Source organism: Oryza sativa, chromosome 3, assembly GCF_034140825.1.
Source record: "Oryza sativa Japonica Group chromosome 3, ASM3414082v1".
NCBI classification, from domain to species: domain Eukaryota; kingdom Viridiplantae; phylum Streptophyta; class Magnoliopsida; order Poales; family Poaceae; genus Oryza; species Oryza sativa.
In genome coordinates, this window is record NC_089037.1 from 17,250,145 (window position 1) to 17,269,389 (window position 19,245).

The 19,245-nt window shown below is 46.2% G+C and overlaps 1 protein-coding gene across 1 annotated transcript; it reads right to left on the reverse strand.

The window, feature by feature from the left end:
• Positions 1-729: 729 nt before the first annotated feature.
• On the reverse strand, positions 730-2,310 carry LOC107277847 (protein NODULATION SIGNALING PATHWAY 1). The gene has a single exon (XM_015774050.2). It carries the CDS (start codon positions 2,308-2,310, stop codon positions 730-732), a length of 1,581 nt encoding a protein of 526 aa, XP_015629536.2.
• Between the last annotated feature and the right edge of the window lie 16,935 nt (positions 2,311-19,245).

Genomic DNA, 19,245 nt, shown 5'->3' on the forward strand with positions numbered 1-19,245 from the left:
TAGTCCTACGGAGTATTATTTACTCTCTGAGTGTTCAGTTGATTCTGATAACAGTAATTATACATCACATGGCATGATTTTGATATTCTAGGAGTATAGTAAGTACATCATTGTGCAACACATGCGCCCTCAGTTTAAAAATGACAAAAGAGATTAAAATTTTACCAACTGATTCTGTCTGTGATCAATCGATCGCTTGAATTGCATGGAAGTCCTATTTACATGCCAACAACAAATGGGCGAAAAACAACTATCTGCTACTCTCTCGTCTCATAATATAAGTGATTTTGGTTGGATGTGATGCATCATACTATAATAAATCTGAATACAATGCGTCACATCCATCCAAAACTGCTTGTATTACAGGAGGGAGGGAGTATTGATCTGCTCAAAATGCAGCACGGAAGAAGGAAACAATATAACAGTAGCTAAATATATCGGCCTTTAATAATCAATTAATTTGCACAAAAATGGCTAATGCCAAACGCCAAATGCTTGCAGCCGTCACTCATCCATCGACGGCCGCCCGCCGCCGCCGCCGACCGCCGGCCGCCGGCCGCCGGCGTTCTCCGGCCAAACCAGACACGCATATGAATAAACTCGAGAGGAGCACAGCTGTGTGTGGCCTCATCGTGCGTCCCATCACGCCGTAGCGCTTAGTAACGGACGGCCCTGATCAAATCAACCCGGTCACGTCGCTCTCCCATGGCCACGTCACCTGTTCGTCCGCTACGCCGCCGGCCGCCACAGCGAGCAGAAGGACACCGGCTGCCCCTTCCACCGCAGCGCCACCGCGGCGGCCGCCGGCGACGGCGCTGACATCTCCCACCCGCTGTCGTACTTGCGGAGCAGCGACCTGGCGGACTCCACCGCCTCCGCGCCGAACGGCGCCTCCTCGAACCCCGCCGCCGCCATGCGCTCCCTCCACCCCTCCCTCCCTTCCCCAGCGGCGGCGACGTCCGCCGCCGCGAGGATCGCGCCGGCCTCGGCCTCCAGCAGCCGCCGCTCCTCCACGTCCTTCCCCTTGAACGCCGCCGACGTCGACTCCAGGAACCGCCACAGCAGCTCCAGCCTCGCCGCGAACTCGCCCGCCGCGCTGCCGCCGTCGCCGCCGACGACGCCGACGCCGGAGTCGAGCTCCGAGAGGACGACCAGCTCCGGATTGAGGCCTCTCGCCTTGCGGAGGACTTCTCTTCGCTCCTCGGCGGCGGCGTGCCCGAGCCTGAACTGGAGGCACACGACGAGCGCCTCGCCGTCGTCGCCGGGCACGGCGTCGTCCAGGGTGGCGGCGCGGGAGATGCGGAGGTCCAGGTTGATGGACTTGGCGTACCGGAGGAGGTGCGGCGAGAAGTCGTACCCGGGAGGCGACGCCGAGAATGGCGCCACCGGGGAGGTGGCCGTGGCCCCGGGCCCGACCACGGTGAGGCGGACGGACGGCGGCGCGCGGCCGCCCGGCTGCCGCGTGAGCGACTCGAGGAGCGTCGGCCACTGCACGCCGTGGGAGACGCCGAGATCGACGACGTGGAGCGGCCGGGGCGTCGCCCCGGCAGCGCCGCACGTCGAGGCCTGCGCGATGGCGGCGTTGGCCAGCGCGTTGGGAAGCGCGAACCAGGGGCTCACCTCGTGGAACCTGATGAGGGAGGCGCGGAACAGGCGCGGCTCGGCGGCCGCGAACGCCGTCGTGGGGCGCTCGGAGCAGGGCGGCACCCGCACGGCCGCTGCAGCCGCGGGGCCAACGGCGGCGGGGAGCCAGCGCGCGAGCGCGCGCAGCCCGTGCGCGGCCAGGCGGTGGTTGGCGTCTCCGGAGAAGGACTCGAGCTCGCCGAGGACGTAGAACAGGTGCTGCACGCGCGACAGGTTGCCGGCCTCGACGGCCACCGCGCACGGGTTCAGCAGCTGCTCCGCCCACCTCATGTCCCGGTCGGACCCTCCGCCGCCGCCCTTGCCGCCGCCCCCCTTCTTGCCGCCGGTGTGCCCGGGCGCCCTGTGCGCGGGGGACTTGCGCTTCTTGGACGACGACGACGGGACGTCCGACGGCGACGACGCCGCGGGCGACGCAATGCTCGGCGACGCCGCGGCCGGTGCCGCCGTCGACGGAGGCGACAGCGTCTGCGCCACGACGCTCCCAATGTCATCCTGCTGCGCCGCCGGCGAAGCAGCCCACCACCACGCGTAGCCGCCGCCGCCTGCATCACCACCACCACCAGCGAGGTCGACGTCGGCGGCGAGCAAAGAGGACATGGACTCCTCGAACCAGTCCAAGCCGTTGCCGCCATGGCGCTCCTCCTCATGGTAGCTCATCTCCTTCATGCAAGATCACTGCGCAAGAATAATACTACGCATGGAGCTTGCAAAAATGGAAGAAGCCAAGAAGGCAAGATCGATTGATGATAAAAGCTGATGAGTTCTTGCTCGGTCGATCTCTTGTGTTCTTGGCGCTGGATTGATATTTGATTGACCTGGCCTAGGGCGCTGTTTGTTTCTTAGTTTAGGGTTTGATGAAATGGAGGAGGACCAGCAAATTAAATTGGATTTTGTTAGTGATATTTGAGGGATTATTTTAGGATTGTGCCCTCGTGGAACTGACATATTCCCTGCATCTTTGGCGCATACGGCTCCCTGCAATACACCATTATACTTTATTGAGTTTCTAGCGATTATGCATGGTTCCTTATGATTCTTAACACCCTACGAGCTCCTTTACGATGCAGGATTTTGAAGAAATAGGAACACACATGAATAGCTTTGTCATGTATGATATAGAAGCATACATGATTTCAAAACACATACTCCCTTCGTCCCAAAAAAAAAGTGAATCTAGTAATGGATATGACATATTATATTATTACAGTACAATGAATCTGGACAGAGATATGTCCAGATTCATAGTACTATAATATGTCGCATCCAGTACTAGGTTGGTTTTTTAGGGACGGAGAGAGTAAATACTAGAAGCAGTGGCTTTGGATAGTTCGCAAAAAAAAACACATGAATTTTGAAGGAATTACTGTAGAGAGCCAAAGAGAGGGAGGGAAACAATTCTACACTCTCGAAAGGAAATCCCCTCACCGTATACATGCTATCTAAATAGTTATAAAAAAAGAAGATAGATTAATATGCGATATATCACTTTCAAATTCAACTTCAGCAAGTTGCCAAAAAAATGAATGTGAATATATGTTAATTAGGTATAGTTTAATTTGTTCTTTTTCTGCAACTTTGAATTTTAACTTGCATGCTTATAGAGTGATATATCACATATTAATTTATCTTCTTAATTTTTTTCATTACTATTTGGTTGACATGCAAACAACGACAGGATGTCCGGTCGAGAGTTTAAAATCCACTCCCCAAACATAGTAGGTGTATTGGAACTTCTCAAAAGAAATGAAAACATGGGCTAGAACCCCCCATGTTTATTTTTCTATAGAAGAAACTAACACATAAGATTTTGCAAACTCAATTCCTCCGTTTTCACATGATCTTATAGGAAAAAAAATTCCAAGAATGCCTCTAATATTTCTTTGAAATTCGTTCAATCCAAAAGACCCCTAATTCTGAATTATGCTAGTCAGGACTCAGGACTGACTAAGCTGGTTGCTCCAATGATTGGGATCGAAGAAACCATTATGTTATGTAATTAAACTACTCCTTCCGTTTATTTATTTATATATTATGCCGTTGATTTTTGAATGATGTATGTTTGACCATTCGTCTTATTCAAAATAATTTGTAAAAATATAAAAAATATACGTCACGTATAAAGTAATAAAATACTTTTAATAATAAAACAGTTACTGCTCAATAAACGATAATTTTGTTAAAAGTATGTTGAAAAGTCAATGTCATCATATATTAAAAAACAAATGGGTACTACTCATCTTTTTTCGTAGTTGAATAAACACTACTCTGGTTCAACCGAGTTATGATAATTACTTCCTCAGGTCCTGAAAACAATCGAAACATGATAATTACTTCAAAATTTTGGATATCAATATATTTCTAAATATTTAGATGGGATGTATGAAAATCATTTGCATAGATCCGCCCAAAAAGAACTTTCATAATATTATAATTTTTACAGTTTTTTTTTCAAGTGTTCTACCATAGAAATTAGTGGTAAGTGGTAACCGGAGGTAGTATAATATAATACAATCCAACTCCGTACTTCTGGCATATATAAACTAAACGAAAACTAGTGACGCCATTGGCACTGGAAAACTAAATTGCATGAGGCCGCCATGCACGCACAGCATTTCTGATGCAGAAATGAACAGTTTGGTTGGAAGGCGACAGGGGATGGATCGATGCTACTTGTTGTTAGTTGGTACATATACCTATGTTTACTTGTTCCTTGGATCCACACTAAAATCTCTCAAATGATTGGTACCCAAATGACACCATCACAGGTGCATGTGGCCTCTCTTGTGGGGACAACTCTCTCTCCCCTTGCACAGATATATACATAGATACACATTCTCATTGGCTTCTTGCATACTAGCTACCAGCATATACTCCTCCTGCCATAGGCAGTTCATACATTTTTTTTTTCTTTTTGTTGATTATTCCCCCATGATGACAGGTAAGATGACCTCAGTTTCAGTCTATCACCTGTCGACAAATGTTCGTCCCAAATTCGGCGATGCGTTTTATTTTATTTGATTTTTGAAACGCATTATGTTTTTCTTTTCTTCTCATGGCTAGATTAGACCAGTCTCTGAATATAAGAGTAATGTGCTCTTTTCATTAGGTCAGGAGTTTGCCTTTTTCTTATGCTTATTATGGAATATTTATAAAAAATGTGTGGTTGCAAGTTGCAGCTTCCCTTGTGAGCAAACGAGTTTCAGGTTCTCAGTTAACCTTTGTGAGCAAAGGTTCTTCCAGTGTTTGTAAAGGGTATATATATTGGAGGTTCTTGCTTGCTGCTAGTTATTGGCAGAGATGAGAAATCAGAGAAGAGGACAGCAGCTTTTGCTTTCCTCCAAAGTCCAAACCCTCCAAATTTGTGATGCAGATGGCGACTGTAAAATTGTCATTCAGAGATGTGCACAAGTAGAAGTTCAGAAACTGTTTAGACGGCAGTGTGTCTTTTATAATTGCTGCATCCTTACTCCAGTCCATAGATCAATCCTCCATTCTGAAGGCACTGTACACAATATTTTCTTCTTCCTTGCACTTCGGAAGATACAATGGTGACTATAAGACTCCAAGCCAGCAGTTCTATCACCAGGCATCTGTCCAATTTTCCTCTCATCATCGACACAAATTTACTCACTGATGTTTGTCTTTCTCACTACGTGAATAAAAAAGAAAAAGCCTGCAGATGCCATCTCCAAATTAACTTTTACCAGATTACAGTCTCATCCAATGACTGGTGAGGTAAACAAGTGCAGGAATTGCTTTGTAAGTTCAGATGATAGTGGTAATCATTGAGAGCACTGTACTGAAGCAAGTTGCTAATTAATTCCTCTGTAGCTTTCAGTGGCTTCATTTTCTTCCTTTCTAGTCTTAAACTTCCACTTAGGGGGTGGCTCACCTATCTACCCGTGCTCATTTCATAGTGTTGCTAGTTAATCAGCCCCTCCACTATGCGAGTTATTGACCTGCTTTGGATTTCAACGTGCTACCCATTATAGTAGTTGAGGTGAAATTACATATAGTTTCTTGATGCAAGTAGTATACATTAAGAAACGGATTCCTGGAGTTCTCTTTATGGTTTGAGTAAGGTTGTGTAAATCTAATTAGATTCTGGCACTTGCAAATGATGGTAGCACCTTTCACATTAAAATTCTTACAAACTAGTGGGCAGTTCTTAGACTGCAAATACCAAAAAGTGGATAACACCTGTGGTTAACTAGCTAGAGACACTGAAGACAGTGGTATCTTTGACTACTGAGTTCATATCATTTTCAGTAACTTTATTTACTTTTCAGTAGCTATTGTTTCAGTATATGAATTCATCTTCTGTCTGTCAAATCCTTTGATAATTTTCCATGTTCATACTGAGGTGAGATTTAGAACAATCTAAATTCCAAATACCAGGGAAAAAGTGTAAGCTGTGGTAAGAGCGCAAGCTACTATCATCGAACGTTGCATGATAATGTGACTTTGATGAATGAATTTAGACGCAATCATGGCTCATTTGATCTATTATTAAACAAAACGCAACCATGCCGATATCTTAAGCAATGAGACAACATCACAAGATTAAATTAAAGCAGAGACAGTTACTGCCTTCCATAATAATCTTATTTCTGCCTTGGCATGAGGGGAACTCCATGGGATACTGACTCCGTTTTTCTACTTGAAGTTCTCGAATCCGTGCCGTCAACCCTTCCAAATGTTTGGGCACTAAAATGTTTCAAACTATCTAATTTTATTTATAAAAGTTATATCAGTAAATTTATTTGGTTAGGGATGATTTTATAGTACTATGATTTCATTGTTTTATCATAATGAAAAGTAATAGCAGAAGTTGGATCTTGAAGACCATGAAAACGTAAAGTAAAAAATAATAGAGCTAGCACCACATGTACTGGTCTACACCCTTCATCCGAAAAACCGTGAATTTTTTGCTATAAATTTGGACATAGCCTATATCCAGATTCAAAGGCAGATCAAAGTTCTTTTTTTCTATGGAGGGAGTATAAGATTGATTAGTATTATTATGAATTCCAAATCGAAGCACAACTCTGAATAACCAACTAATACATGTATTATTATAGCGCCCATGTTGCGTTGGACAAATTGGAGGTTGGCACATAAGACATGAGCCCAAAGTAAGCATCAGGGCTAAACTACTGGAGATTCTTGCGGTGACGTAGCAGAGCAGGAATATACCTCCATCAAATCCCTTGTGCCTTCACATATTAATCATGGAATTTTAATTTTGGTTTCAGACCAGCACACTGCACTGCACACCTTATGCTCTGACGTTTTGTGATGCCGATGTGCGAGGTTGTTTAATTATCCAGTCCACTCCACATGTATCTGAAAGAGGAAAGACATGCTGGTACTTTCCCTCTTAATCACTCGATCCAATTCTTATTCAGACCTGCAAATTGCAGCAATTTTTGTCGTAATCAATGGCATCTACTAGCGTGTGTTTAGGCTATGGGTAGTACAGGTCTTGGCAAAGAGCAGTACAGAAATAGTGAGAAAGAAATATGCAAGCTTGTACTGATGGGAATGGAACAAAAAGGTTACAGGCTTTAGGAGGAAGATTGTAAGGTGAGCAAACAACTAAGGAATATAGTTTGAAATTTTCTCACTGAAGATATGATTTCTTGGAACAATTCAACATGGGGGATAAGGAGTAGCATCAACTTGTGGGTTGCATCAACGAAGTACGGAAGCTTGCAGGTAACCCCCATTAAAAAAAAAACTTATGTTGCCATCGTGACATCAGGTATGCACTTCAGTTCTTCAGAAAAGAAAAAAGAAATCAGATGTGCATTTCTTCTGAGTGTTCATGCATCAGTCTACACAGATCAGCAACGCAATTTTTTTTTGTTTCTCTATTGTTGATGAGAAACATCAGTTGACACATTTCTTATGAAGGTCAGACTAATTCTGGACGGGTATTGGGTTTCAAAATAGAGGTATTTGTACTCTGAATGACTGAAAACAAATGAAATGTTTAAACATGTCAGTCCTTTCAAAATAGAGGTTGTTTCTTGAATTGTTCTGGTTTTCAACATGCTGTTTCGTTCAGCATTTGTGTGGGGGCAGCTGCCGATGATGCAAGGACAGAAACATCAACAGATGTCATTTTCGGCAAGGCATCTAATCCACCGTGTCATTGTCCTAAGCAAGGTAGGCTCTCAAATAGCCTAATCATACTTACTTGCAGGCGTGCGCAAGCAAACTACTCGTACTACTGTAAACTAATTGGCATTACCAGCGATGCGCAAAAGGTTCCTCTTCTTTCATCAATTCATGTTTCAGTCCAAATTCCAAAATAACCCTGAAACTGAAGGTAGAAATTTGATTTTATGAGGGGTAGGTTGAACACATGGTTAGGAATTGGTCATCAAAATGTCTGGAGGGTAGCTTCATGGTAGAAACCACTACCCCGTTTCATGTTATAAGTCATTTTCTTAAGATAATTATAACACTTCATTGATTAAGAAGCATAAGAACAAAGTATCTCCCGGATACACTTCAGTATTATAGATCGTAGGACATAAGTGGTGAACTCGCTGATGTGTGTGCCACAACAATACAACATTCGACAAACGACTACTAACATGCATGCATAAAAGAGAGTCTGAAGCCATGATCACCTTCTGAAAGGAAACTTCTCTCTTGTCAGATTTCCATGGCTTCAGCAAGTTAGGGTTAACAATCAATCACTCATAGAGATTGTTGCTCACTGCATGCAGGCAAGCAAACAAGCACCATATGGTGGTCACGCAAAAATTAAACCTACACCCATCCAGCGAGAAGCTCGAAAGATGGCAACATCAACGCTGACAAGAGCTGTTCCTGTTGGCGGTGGATCCCACCGTTGAACATGGACGCATTCACAAGTTTAAAACAATGCTGCGGAATCATATAAATGTTATAAGTCGTTTTATATTTATTCTAATTCAAACTTTTTTAAATTTAATTAAATTTATTAAAAAATGTAGCAATATTTCTAACATAAAACAAATGTGATATGATATAAAAATATATTCACCAGAGAATTTAATAAAATTAATTTGGTGTTATACATATTGCCGCAAATTCAGTTAAACTTGAAGAAGTTTAACGTAGAACAAATTCAAAATGTCTTACAGTATGAAACAGAGCGAGTAGTAAGAATTTGTTATAAAACTGATTCGAAATCACCTTAAATAACCAAATACTGAAGAAAGCTATTGAGATCTAAAACTGATGATGATATTGAGGCACGATATTTTATAACGGATTTGACCCAAAATCTACATCTCCAGGGTACTTATTACGGGTGTTCCTCCCCGATCCAGCATAATTATAATGTATTAGAGTTACAACGACACTTGATCGGACGTTGCCGATAGTTGTTCCCTCTCGTCATGAGGACTAGGGTCTCGATCTTCCGTTATGTAATAGATAAGTCAATTGTAGAGACTTGACGTTGATGATCCAAAGGCTCCGATCAGGATGACCAAACCCCTCGCAATCACTACACCACCCCTTCGCTGGTTATCAACCGAGCCAAAATATGGTTAACCTCATCGATAAGGCTATCTCCTACAAGCGAATCGAGAACACAATCAAGAGGGTAGAAGGTGCAATCTAAATATATTGTCTCACAAGTTGGGGTTCCACAAATCGATGAACAAAGAAACTGCAATGACATAATAATCCAAGCAAAACTCAACCCTAATTCGATGTCGATGATGGCTATTGATTAAATAGATTCTAGGGTTGACCTAGGACCCCTGGATGTATCCCTAATGGACTCCGACACGATACATGGCCCAACGGGCCTAAAGATGGTGACGCAGCACTCGGACAGATTCTGGAAGCTCTCTTGTTTTTGGATTCCTATTGACTTGGAAGAAATTTTGACGTGAAACCAATCCCATTGAAAATGTGGTCTCATTAGCTTTCCATACTTATATAGAACATAAAAAAATGGAGTCCATATGAGGCCTGGGCGGCGATTTGAGTGTGGGCTGCCTCTGGGTGACGAGATGGGCTCGAGCTTGATATAAATTGGATCTCCATCTCTTAGTCTGGTGCGTATCCAAAGGAGCAATGTCCTCATCATCAAGCCTATACTAAGTCGTCATGCGTATATAACATGTCTATCTCTGTTTAAGAGAGAACCTAGGAAAGAGGCTGACTCTTACTCTATCCTTACACATAGTACAACTTTAAGTTATAGATTGTAACCTATTTTTTACACATATTCAACATAAAATCTAATAAATTAATTTTAAGGTGCCGAATAAGAGGACAAAAACTTACCTTATTTTGCTATTCATAATGGTGGAATTTCGAAGGAGTACGAAATCATATAAAATATTATGTTTTAGAAAGGAACCCTTCCACTGGAATAATGAAGTAGCGTAAGTGTAAAATTCCTACAAACATGTATGATATTCATGGTAATATCCTCGTCAATCAATGGGGGCACAATAACTAACATGTGAAACTACCAGTAGTAGAGAGCTTGTCAGATTATTATTATTTTTTATATAAAATCCAGGGCTGCTTAGCTAGGGAATTTGTTTTAGTGAGACAACCTTCCAGGCCTGATCAACACGACAACACACAGTAACACCAAAGATACAACAAAGCCCAGGGCAGAGGCCCAAGGAGGACACATGGAGACAAGAAATGGAATAGGTTCACCTTAGGCCCTCAAATTGTCCCCAGTCTGATTTTCATCCTCGGTCCAGAAAACTGGTTACGACCCGTCCTCCAACTTAGTGCAAACGAGGCCTGTCGGCTGTGTTGACCCCGGTTTAGCTGACGTTGCACCTACGTGGTAGTTTGATCCGAAAAAAAATAAATGAGCAAAACTGAAAACTAAAAAATTAAATAAAATATGTGGGACCCACCCATAATTTCAAAAAAAATAGTGAGACCCATATGTTAGTGGGTCCCACTTCCTCCACCCTTTCTATTTCCTCTAGCTCTTCACTGGATTGCATAGGGACAAGCGGGGAGGGAGGAGACAGGGATGCCGACCAGGGCGGATAGGCCGGCGAGTCACCACTCCTCTCCCTCCCTCTCGCCGGCCGGTGCATGTTGCCTCCTCTCCCGCTGGCCCCCGCGCGCCGCCGCTCCTCTCCCGCTGGCCGCCCTGACTAGCTCGCCTCCTCCCTCGCGGCGCTCTCGTTGGCCGCCCTCTCCGCCGGCACGGCACGCGCCGCTGCTCCTCCCCCTCCCACCCGTCTGCCCGCATGCGCTGCTGATCCTCTCCCGTCGACCGCCACGCGCCCGCCGCTCCTCTCCCGCCGGTCGCCTCTCCGCCAGCGCGGTGCTCCCGCCGGTCGCCGGATGTCATCTAGTAGTAGAAGCAAAAGAAAAAAACGAATGAAAAAGAAAAGAAAAAGATAGATTGATAGAAGAGGGGAGTAGCGAGGATGACATGTGGGGCCACATGGGCCCACCATATATTATCATTTTTTGTGTGTAACTGACGTGGATCCCACGGGTTTTATTATTTTTCGGATCGAATTGCCACGTTAGTGCCACGTCAATTTCACGTGGGACGAAGATCTAGTCAATGGAGTGCCACGTAGGCACTGCATCAGCCAAAACCAGGGACAATACAGCCAAGGGATATCGTTTGCATGGTTTTGTAGGTTGGGGAGATGCATTATCCGGTTTTATGGTGTAGGAACAAATTTCGAATTCGGTGACAATTGAGGGACCTGAAGTGAACTTATTCCACAAGAAATTGACATGATGACCTGGCTTCTGGCCTTTTAAGCCAAGCCGGTTATAAATGTCTGGAACGGGCCCAACTTAGTTGCATTTCATTTCGCCGAGATTTGGAGCAAGGCCTTACTGGCCAGTGTTTCTCTGCTCGAAAATACCACCGTATGGAGTAGACGCTAATAGCATCTCCAACAATCTCTCTAAATCTAATTAACTCTCCAAATATCTATTTGGTCAACTCTCCATCTAATTTGGAGAGTCAAACCGGTGGTTTACTTCAACAGCCTCTCCATTCACCCTCTATTCTGAGTTTATGACAGTGGGACCCACATGTCAGCCTCTTACAACCCATTCTCCTTCCTTATACTTCCTTTTCCCCATGCCCCTCGTCTTCGTGCTAGTGGCGCTCCTCTGCATGGCGGCGGTGTCACCGGCGGAGGTGGGGGCGGCGCGGTTCGTGTGCAACGTGACGGCGCCACGGGCGTCCACGTGCCAGGCGCTGGTGGATGGCGTCAGCGTGGTCGGAGCAAAGCCGTGAGGGTCGAGGCAGTGGATGGCGTCGGCGAGGTCGGAGCGGAGGCGCGAAGATGGAGGCAGTGGACGGCGCAGTCTCCCCACCCCCGCCGCCATTCCTCTTCCCTGTCACGCCCAGAAATTTAACCCAAATTTCCAGACTATTTTGTGTATTAAATCCCTATTCAGGACCAGCCAGGGTACACAAAACGACAAGTTATATACAGTTCCAAACGTAAATAAAGCGTAAAATACTTACATAAGAGGCGCTTAGTCCTCACACAGAAACAAAAGCAGCAGCAGAGGAAAAAGGCGATCCTAGTGGGGCTTCAGCTCCACTCCACAGGCAAAACTCAACTGGGGTCTGAGCCTTGGTCTTCTAACTTCGTCTTCAACTCAGAAGCACTACACTTCTGAAAAGAGGGAACAATAGCAAGGCCGAGTACCACCACCGTACTCAGCAAGCCACACCAATGATGCAAACGTGCAACGGGATACAGAGATGGCTTGTGGCTATTTGCATAAAGGCAGTTGTAAAACATTTTATTGAACAAAACAGTAAAACTATTGAGTAATTAAAGTAACATTAAATCTCCACTGATCAACGCTACACCATGTTGAACAGGCCCAACCAACCCACCTAAACTACAGTGCATTGAGTCGATTTATTAAGGTGAGACTAATCACGGTGAATCTGGTCGACCGCCCATAACCGCAGGCACGACTATTCGAATAGTTTTACTCTGTTCAGAGGTGTACAACTGTACCCACAAGACACAGCCCCACGACACGTTACCATGCGCCGACATGCCACCACGACATACCGGAAAGAGGCTGTGATAGGACCCTTCGCATAACCCCCTATCTAGCCAAGCACACCACACCTCAGGTTTTACCCTCATCCCCAGCGGGCAACGGGCAGTCCCCTCTCGTGCCTAGGTGAATCCGGAAGCGACAAAGGCCGTCGCAGGGCCCGCCCCGCTCCATCACGCCCACCCTTGCCTGGATGCGTCGGCTAGAGGAAAGGTACACTACAAGCCCAGCCGTTGCCCACGCTGGCTTGTGGTAAGTACGAGGAATTCTTTCAGGGTTTCCCGCGAACCGGTCCTTAATTGTCATGGGTGCGACTAGCAAAACCATGCACCCACAGCCCACCACTTAGTCGCATTTTAGTTGGATAATTACGACCATGAAGCATGGCCAGATGTCTCGAGCACGCAATTCATTCTGATACTAAAAAGGTCTAATACTGTAATTATCCCATCAACTGAGCTAGTGGTAATTAAGCATGGCTAAGCATATAGTTCTAGCTAGGTTAACATAAGTAACACAAGCTATTCGATTTATTACCCAAGGTTAACAAAGGACAGATATCAAATAAACAAGGCACAAGCGAGCAGATAGGTAAACCCTATTCCCATGTAATTAGCAAAACATGCATATTTATTTGCAAACAATAAAACATTCGTAGAGTAGGCTCAATATGCTTGAGGGGGAATGTGTGACTTGCCTTGCTTCTTCACTTTGATCTTCTGAACTCTGATCCTTGCGAACGCGATCTTTTGAAACGTGAAAATCTACGCGCTAGCACGCAAACCGAGGAAAAACACTAATAAAAACCAAGGAAACAGTGCATAAAAAGTAAACAAACATGTAGAACTCAATTTTACATGAATTTTGCAACTTGAATGGCTCAATTCGGAGTTCGTATGAATTAGATATGAATTTTAGAAGGTTTTTGAGCCATTAAATGAATTTCTAAAATTATTAATGATTTATTCGCAATTATTAATGGTTTATGACTTCACCGAGGGGAATAGGTGGCGCCGACAAGCGGGCCCCACCTATCGGTAGCTCAAAAAAGGTCGGCGCACGGTGGACTCGGTCCACGCGCGCGTTGCCCACGGGCGCACCACGTGGCAGCCACGTGGTGGTCACGGCGGACGGGGAGGACGAGGTGGCGCCGACGTGGTGCCACAAGGGCAGTGACACCGGGCGGCACGGGGAGGGCCACGTGGACGGCCCAGATCCACCCGGGGTGAATCGGGAGGTCACGGGCGAGCAGGAACCGGCCCACCGGCCGGCCGGCCGGGGAGCGGCGACGTGCGGCGCGACGGTCACCGGCAGCGACCACCGGCGCGGCGGCACAGCCGGGAGGCAGCGGAGGAAGGTGAGTGGTTGGAGGGGAGATGCTCACCGAGCGCCCGATGGCAAGACGACGACGGAAGGCGGCCGGCGGAGCTCGGGCGGAGAGGGGCGGCGGCGCTCCGGCCATATGGACACAACCCACATAGTTGAGGGACGAAAAATAGACTTATCCGGTGGAGAAGCACGATGGGCTGTCGTGCCTTCGGGCCGGGCCGGCCCGGCATGAGTCGTATTGGGTTGTGACTGGGCTGTGTGTCCAGCGCGTGGGCTGGCTCAGCACGGCCCGGCATATAGGTCGGGCCGTGCCGGCCCGACTAACCTCGGCCCAGGCACGGCGGGGCCTGGGTCGTGCCGTGCCAGGCGGCCCATTTGGCCATCTATAGCTAGGGCCGACGGTTGGTGGTGGAGCTTGAGCTCACATGGGGAAGATGTTGGAAGGGGCGACAAGTAGCGGTGCTCGAGATCTCCTTGAACACAACTTTGAATGGGGATGGCGGCGACATCGGGAACTAGGGAGGCTTCCTTGCCCTGCTCTGTTGAGGAGCAAGCTCCACCTCCTCATTATTGCGCTAGCTAGTTGCCGAGCCCTTCTCGGCTTCTCGACCGGGGTTGGGTGGTGAAGAGGAGATGATCTCGTTGGGTGCAGGAAGGAGAATATTGGCGGTGCTAGCAGGGGGTGTGGAGGGGTGAGGTGGTGCCAGCATTGGCACAAGGCTAGAGGAAGGGAGAGACTGCGGCGGTGGGAGAGAGAGGGGATTGAGTATGGAGGCCAGATGTGGAGAACGAATTGGGTGAGGGTAATAGGTGAGGGAGGTGAGAGATTTTCTTTTCTAGAGTCTAGGGTGTTGAGTGCAAAATTTTGGTATTGAAAAATCAAATATTTGTAGGTCCCACCATAAGTAGCCCGTATTTATAGACTATGTGGCTTCAAAGTTCTTTATCCTAAGTGGCACTTTGAGATTCCTTCTAGTTGTGTATTGCATTGTTCATTGCCCTAAGGGGCTGTACTTGGTGGCTTTGCTGAGATGTCAAGTGGGCTAGAAGACAGGAAGACCTAGGCGGTGGCAACTCAACGTGGAGGTGGTCACATGGCTGTGTAGGCGTGCACATGAATCAACATCGAGACCGAGGTACGTCCAGGATTACCTGGAACCATGCGGTCTCATCTGATTGATGTGGGAGGCTCATCCATTGTTGGTATTTCTTACGACCACAGATAAATCCGCAAGCGCACAGAATACCGCTGCAGCACTTTGAACGTGCTGATAAAGCCTAGAGGGGGAGGGGTGAATAGGCTGTCCCTGAAAACTTAAAAACAAATCGCAGCGGTAAAATTCAAACAGACCTGGAACTTCCTGTTAAGGAACACCGGAACTTCCGGTCTGCCAGGCCCAGAACTTCCGGTGTTCTTAGGCAGGAACTTCCGGGTAATAGAACAAAGATGAAATTCAAATTTCGGAACAGCAGACTAAGCCAATCTTTACAAGATGATGCACATGTATTCTAAGCAGAGGATAGATCACAGAAACATCGACAGAAACATCACAGAAAGAGACAAGAGCGATTTTTTTCCCGAAGTTCGGATCTTGCAATCCTACTCTCCGTTGAGGAGCTCCAAAGAGCTGGGTCTCAATTAACCCCTTGCCTCACTTGTGCAAAAACCCCAGAAGAAATCCACAGCCTTCAACCCCAAACACCCCTAGGCAAATTTCTAGAATTGAGTGACCACCAAGATCCAACTCAACCTACTTCTAGAAATTCGCCACAAGTGTGAGTTGCTCTACTTGGAAAACCTCTAGAATCTTAGCACAAGAACTTCATTAACTTACCTCGTTCCCTTTCGGAGGAGAGGAGATCCTTCACAAACTTACCCGGGACATCCACAATATGCAACGGATTCTCTCGGGCGACACCTAACCGTCTAGGAGATCATCTCCAAGAGTAATAAGCACCGAGATGACAGCCCACGAGATATTCCAAGTGCTCACCCAAGATCCTAGTCTTCACACATCTCCAAATCTTCCTCTCTTACTCTCAATCTCTCTTTCTCACAAGTATTAGGCTCAAGATTGAGTGGAGAAGGCAAGAAACACTTGGGAGAGGCTAGCAACAGCTCTCGAGTCGAAAAGTGAAAGTGGAATGGCAAAAAAAAGAGCTGGTTATGTATAACGGCTAGATGACGTCATCTAGCAATTACTCATAATTTTGAACTGGAAACTAGACAGGAAGTTCCGGACCTGGAAGATAGGAACTTCCGGACTACAGTTAGGAAAATCTTTTTCACAAGACCGGAACTTCCGGACCTGGAAGACAGGAAGTTCCAGACTTGCATTTTTGGACAGATGGAGTATTTGAAAAAATAACTCCTAGGGAAACTTGTCACTTGGTTCAACTAAGAGCACTTGACACATCTCAGAGCATCACCTGGAACCCCTCTTAATAGTATGGTTTTTCCTAAAACTCGATTGCAATAAATAAACTATCCTATGCACTCCTCGAGTTTCGGTCCGCTTTGATTTTATACTTTTGGGGGGTCTCCAAGCATCCATCTTCCACACCTTGGACTAATGCTCCTGAAAGTAGCTCAATAAACTCATTAGTCCCTTAACCACATTTGTCATTACTCACCAAAACCCACTAGGGGGATTAATGCACTTTCAATCTCCCCCTTTTTGGTGTTTGATGACAACATGGTTAAAGCATACAAAAGATTGATATAAATTTTGTTTTGAATGGTTAGAGGTGAATCAAACTCCCCCTTAGTGTATGTATATGGAAGATATGAGTGAAACTCATATGCATATGTATAAGGGATCAATCGTGGAGAGTTTCCTTCATCCGTACTCATTCGTGGGATGCAAATACACAGTAGAGTCAATATGATATGCATATGATATGACAAGATAAGCACTCAAAAAGAATAAAATCAACATCACATCACAAACAACAAATAAGACACTCATAGCATAAAGGAAATGCAATAAATATAAAGAGCAGCTAAGAGCATCTAACAGTCATTACATCCACACAAATAGAGAGTTATTACATGTCCATATGTCTAATAAGAGTAGAGGCCAAAGGACTGCCAGGTCCGGAACTTCCGGACACGCCGACAGTGGAATTTAGGGGCTGCCAGGTCCGGAACTTCCGGATAAAAATATCCGGAACTTCCGGACAAATAGGCAGAGCAGGCAACAAGCAGCAAAAACAGAAATTTGACCCCCTTCGATTGCAATTTCCTCCCCTTTTGGCATCAAGGCACTAAAAAGGGAAAAAACCACAAGGGAAGAAGAGAATCAAGCCTCGTCATTATCTCCATCAGAAGGAACAATCTCAGTGTCGTCGAAGTGAGGTGAGTCAATGTCTTGCCCGGTGGCGTCCACTGCCTCATCTGGATCGGTAGGCACATTCTCTGTAGGAGCATCAGACTCTTGGTCAGGGATACCATCACCACCATCATCATCATCACTGCTCTCCTCAGAGTGGGAGGACTGCTCATTGAAGGAATGAGTAGTGCCAGAGGGACCCTCACCACTAGCAATGTCTCGAGCAACCTCATAAGCAGCAAAAGGATCAACAAACTCCTCATCATCACAAATATCAGAGACATCCTTGCCTGCTGCAATCCAGTCTTCCTTCTGTCGCCTCTCTATCTTCTTCACCTTCTTAGCTGCCTTAGCACACATGCAAAAGATAGCCCGGAGAGCCTTCTTTATGGGAGAGGAAGACTCAGAGCGCTGTGTTGCTGCAGAGGAAGAAGGAGCGGCTGAGGTAGAAGCACGAGTCGCCCTGGTAGAAGGAGTAGCTGAAGAAGAGGGAGCATGAGGACGGAAAGACTTGTGCTGATTGTCCTTGAAGTAACAAATCCCAGCCTTTGCCTCAATCATCTTCATGATATAAGGAGCATAGATGCAACCCCTCTTTGGCTCACACACTGTCTCATAAATCTCATTCCAGATAAGCTTCATGATGCTGAAATCAGGCTTGTTGTAGCGCATGCGACTGAGGAGAAGCGCATGCCTACCTGGAAGAGCTGTAGCATCTCCCACCTTGGGAAGTAAGGACCACCTGAAGATAGAATATAGCACTCTATAGGAGGGAAGCAACCCATGAGTAGTCCCCAAACAATCCTTGGGAGCATCCTTCTCATACATGAACGTAGTGCTGGTCACTGACAAAGCATCCTCTTCAAAGATATGTGGACGACTCAGGTCATCATCATCTAGCTCCAAAGCTGCAGCAAATTGTGCCATAGTGACCTTGTACTGCTGCCCTTGAATGGTCCACTTCACAAAATGAATTCCTTTCTTGGTGGTGCCGAAGATAGCGGTGGAGTAGAATTGACCAATCACTTCCTCATTCCAGGAATACTGCAATGCTAACAGATCTGCCACATGCTTGCGCTCACACACCCTGCGCACCTCATTGAATATTGAGTTGTTCTTTGAGGACATATACTGCCAGTCTAGCCACTTCATCTCTACCACTGGATGAGATCTCCCCATAATCACTGAATTGTACCAATCCACCTGCACCAAGGTTCTGAATCTGTCATCCTGAGAGTCAGCAGGTAATGTGTCAGGACTCACAATCCTATCCTTTGCACACTTGAGCAGATTCTTCAGATAGTTCACCCTCGGACGCCTAGGATCAGGATCAACAACTCTCTTCTTGAAAAGCCTCAAAGGATTGCTCTCAGTCCCAGGCTCATTCTCATTTCCACCATCATCAGAATCAGATGCAACTGGAGAGGAAGAACGGGGAGCATCGCGAATGACAATGCCAGTAGCCCTCCTGGCATGAATCGAAATCTGACTCCCACTGTAAAAATCTCCAACGTTTTCTTTGCCCAATCTCCCCCTAGGACCACGAACCGGGGGGCTCGTGTCAGTAGGAACATCCTGTGACAGCTTCTGTCTCTTCTCACGAGGCATACTGACCACTGCAACAAGAATCAACAAAGTTGGAGTGCAATGGTTAAGAGAAAATTTGGAAGAGACAAAGATTGCAGGTTGGCTAGACAGAGACCGGAAGTTCCGGACTCATGAAAACCGGAACTTCCGGTCTGCAAAGCTGAAGAACAGTGGATTCAAACAGGCCAGTGCATGTGATAAAATCCTATAGATCAGCAATCTACAAGGTAGCAGGAACAATTCTATCCAAAAGGTTTTCTCCCTAGGTTCACATATTTAGAGATCGGGGCTAAAACATGAAACCAAA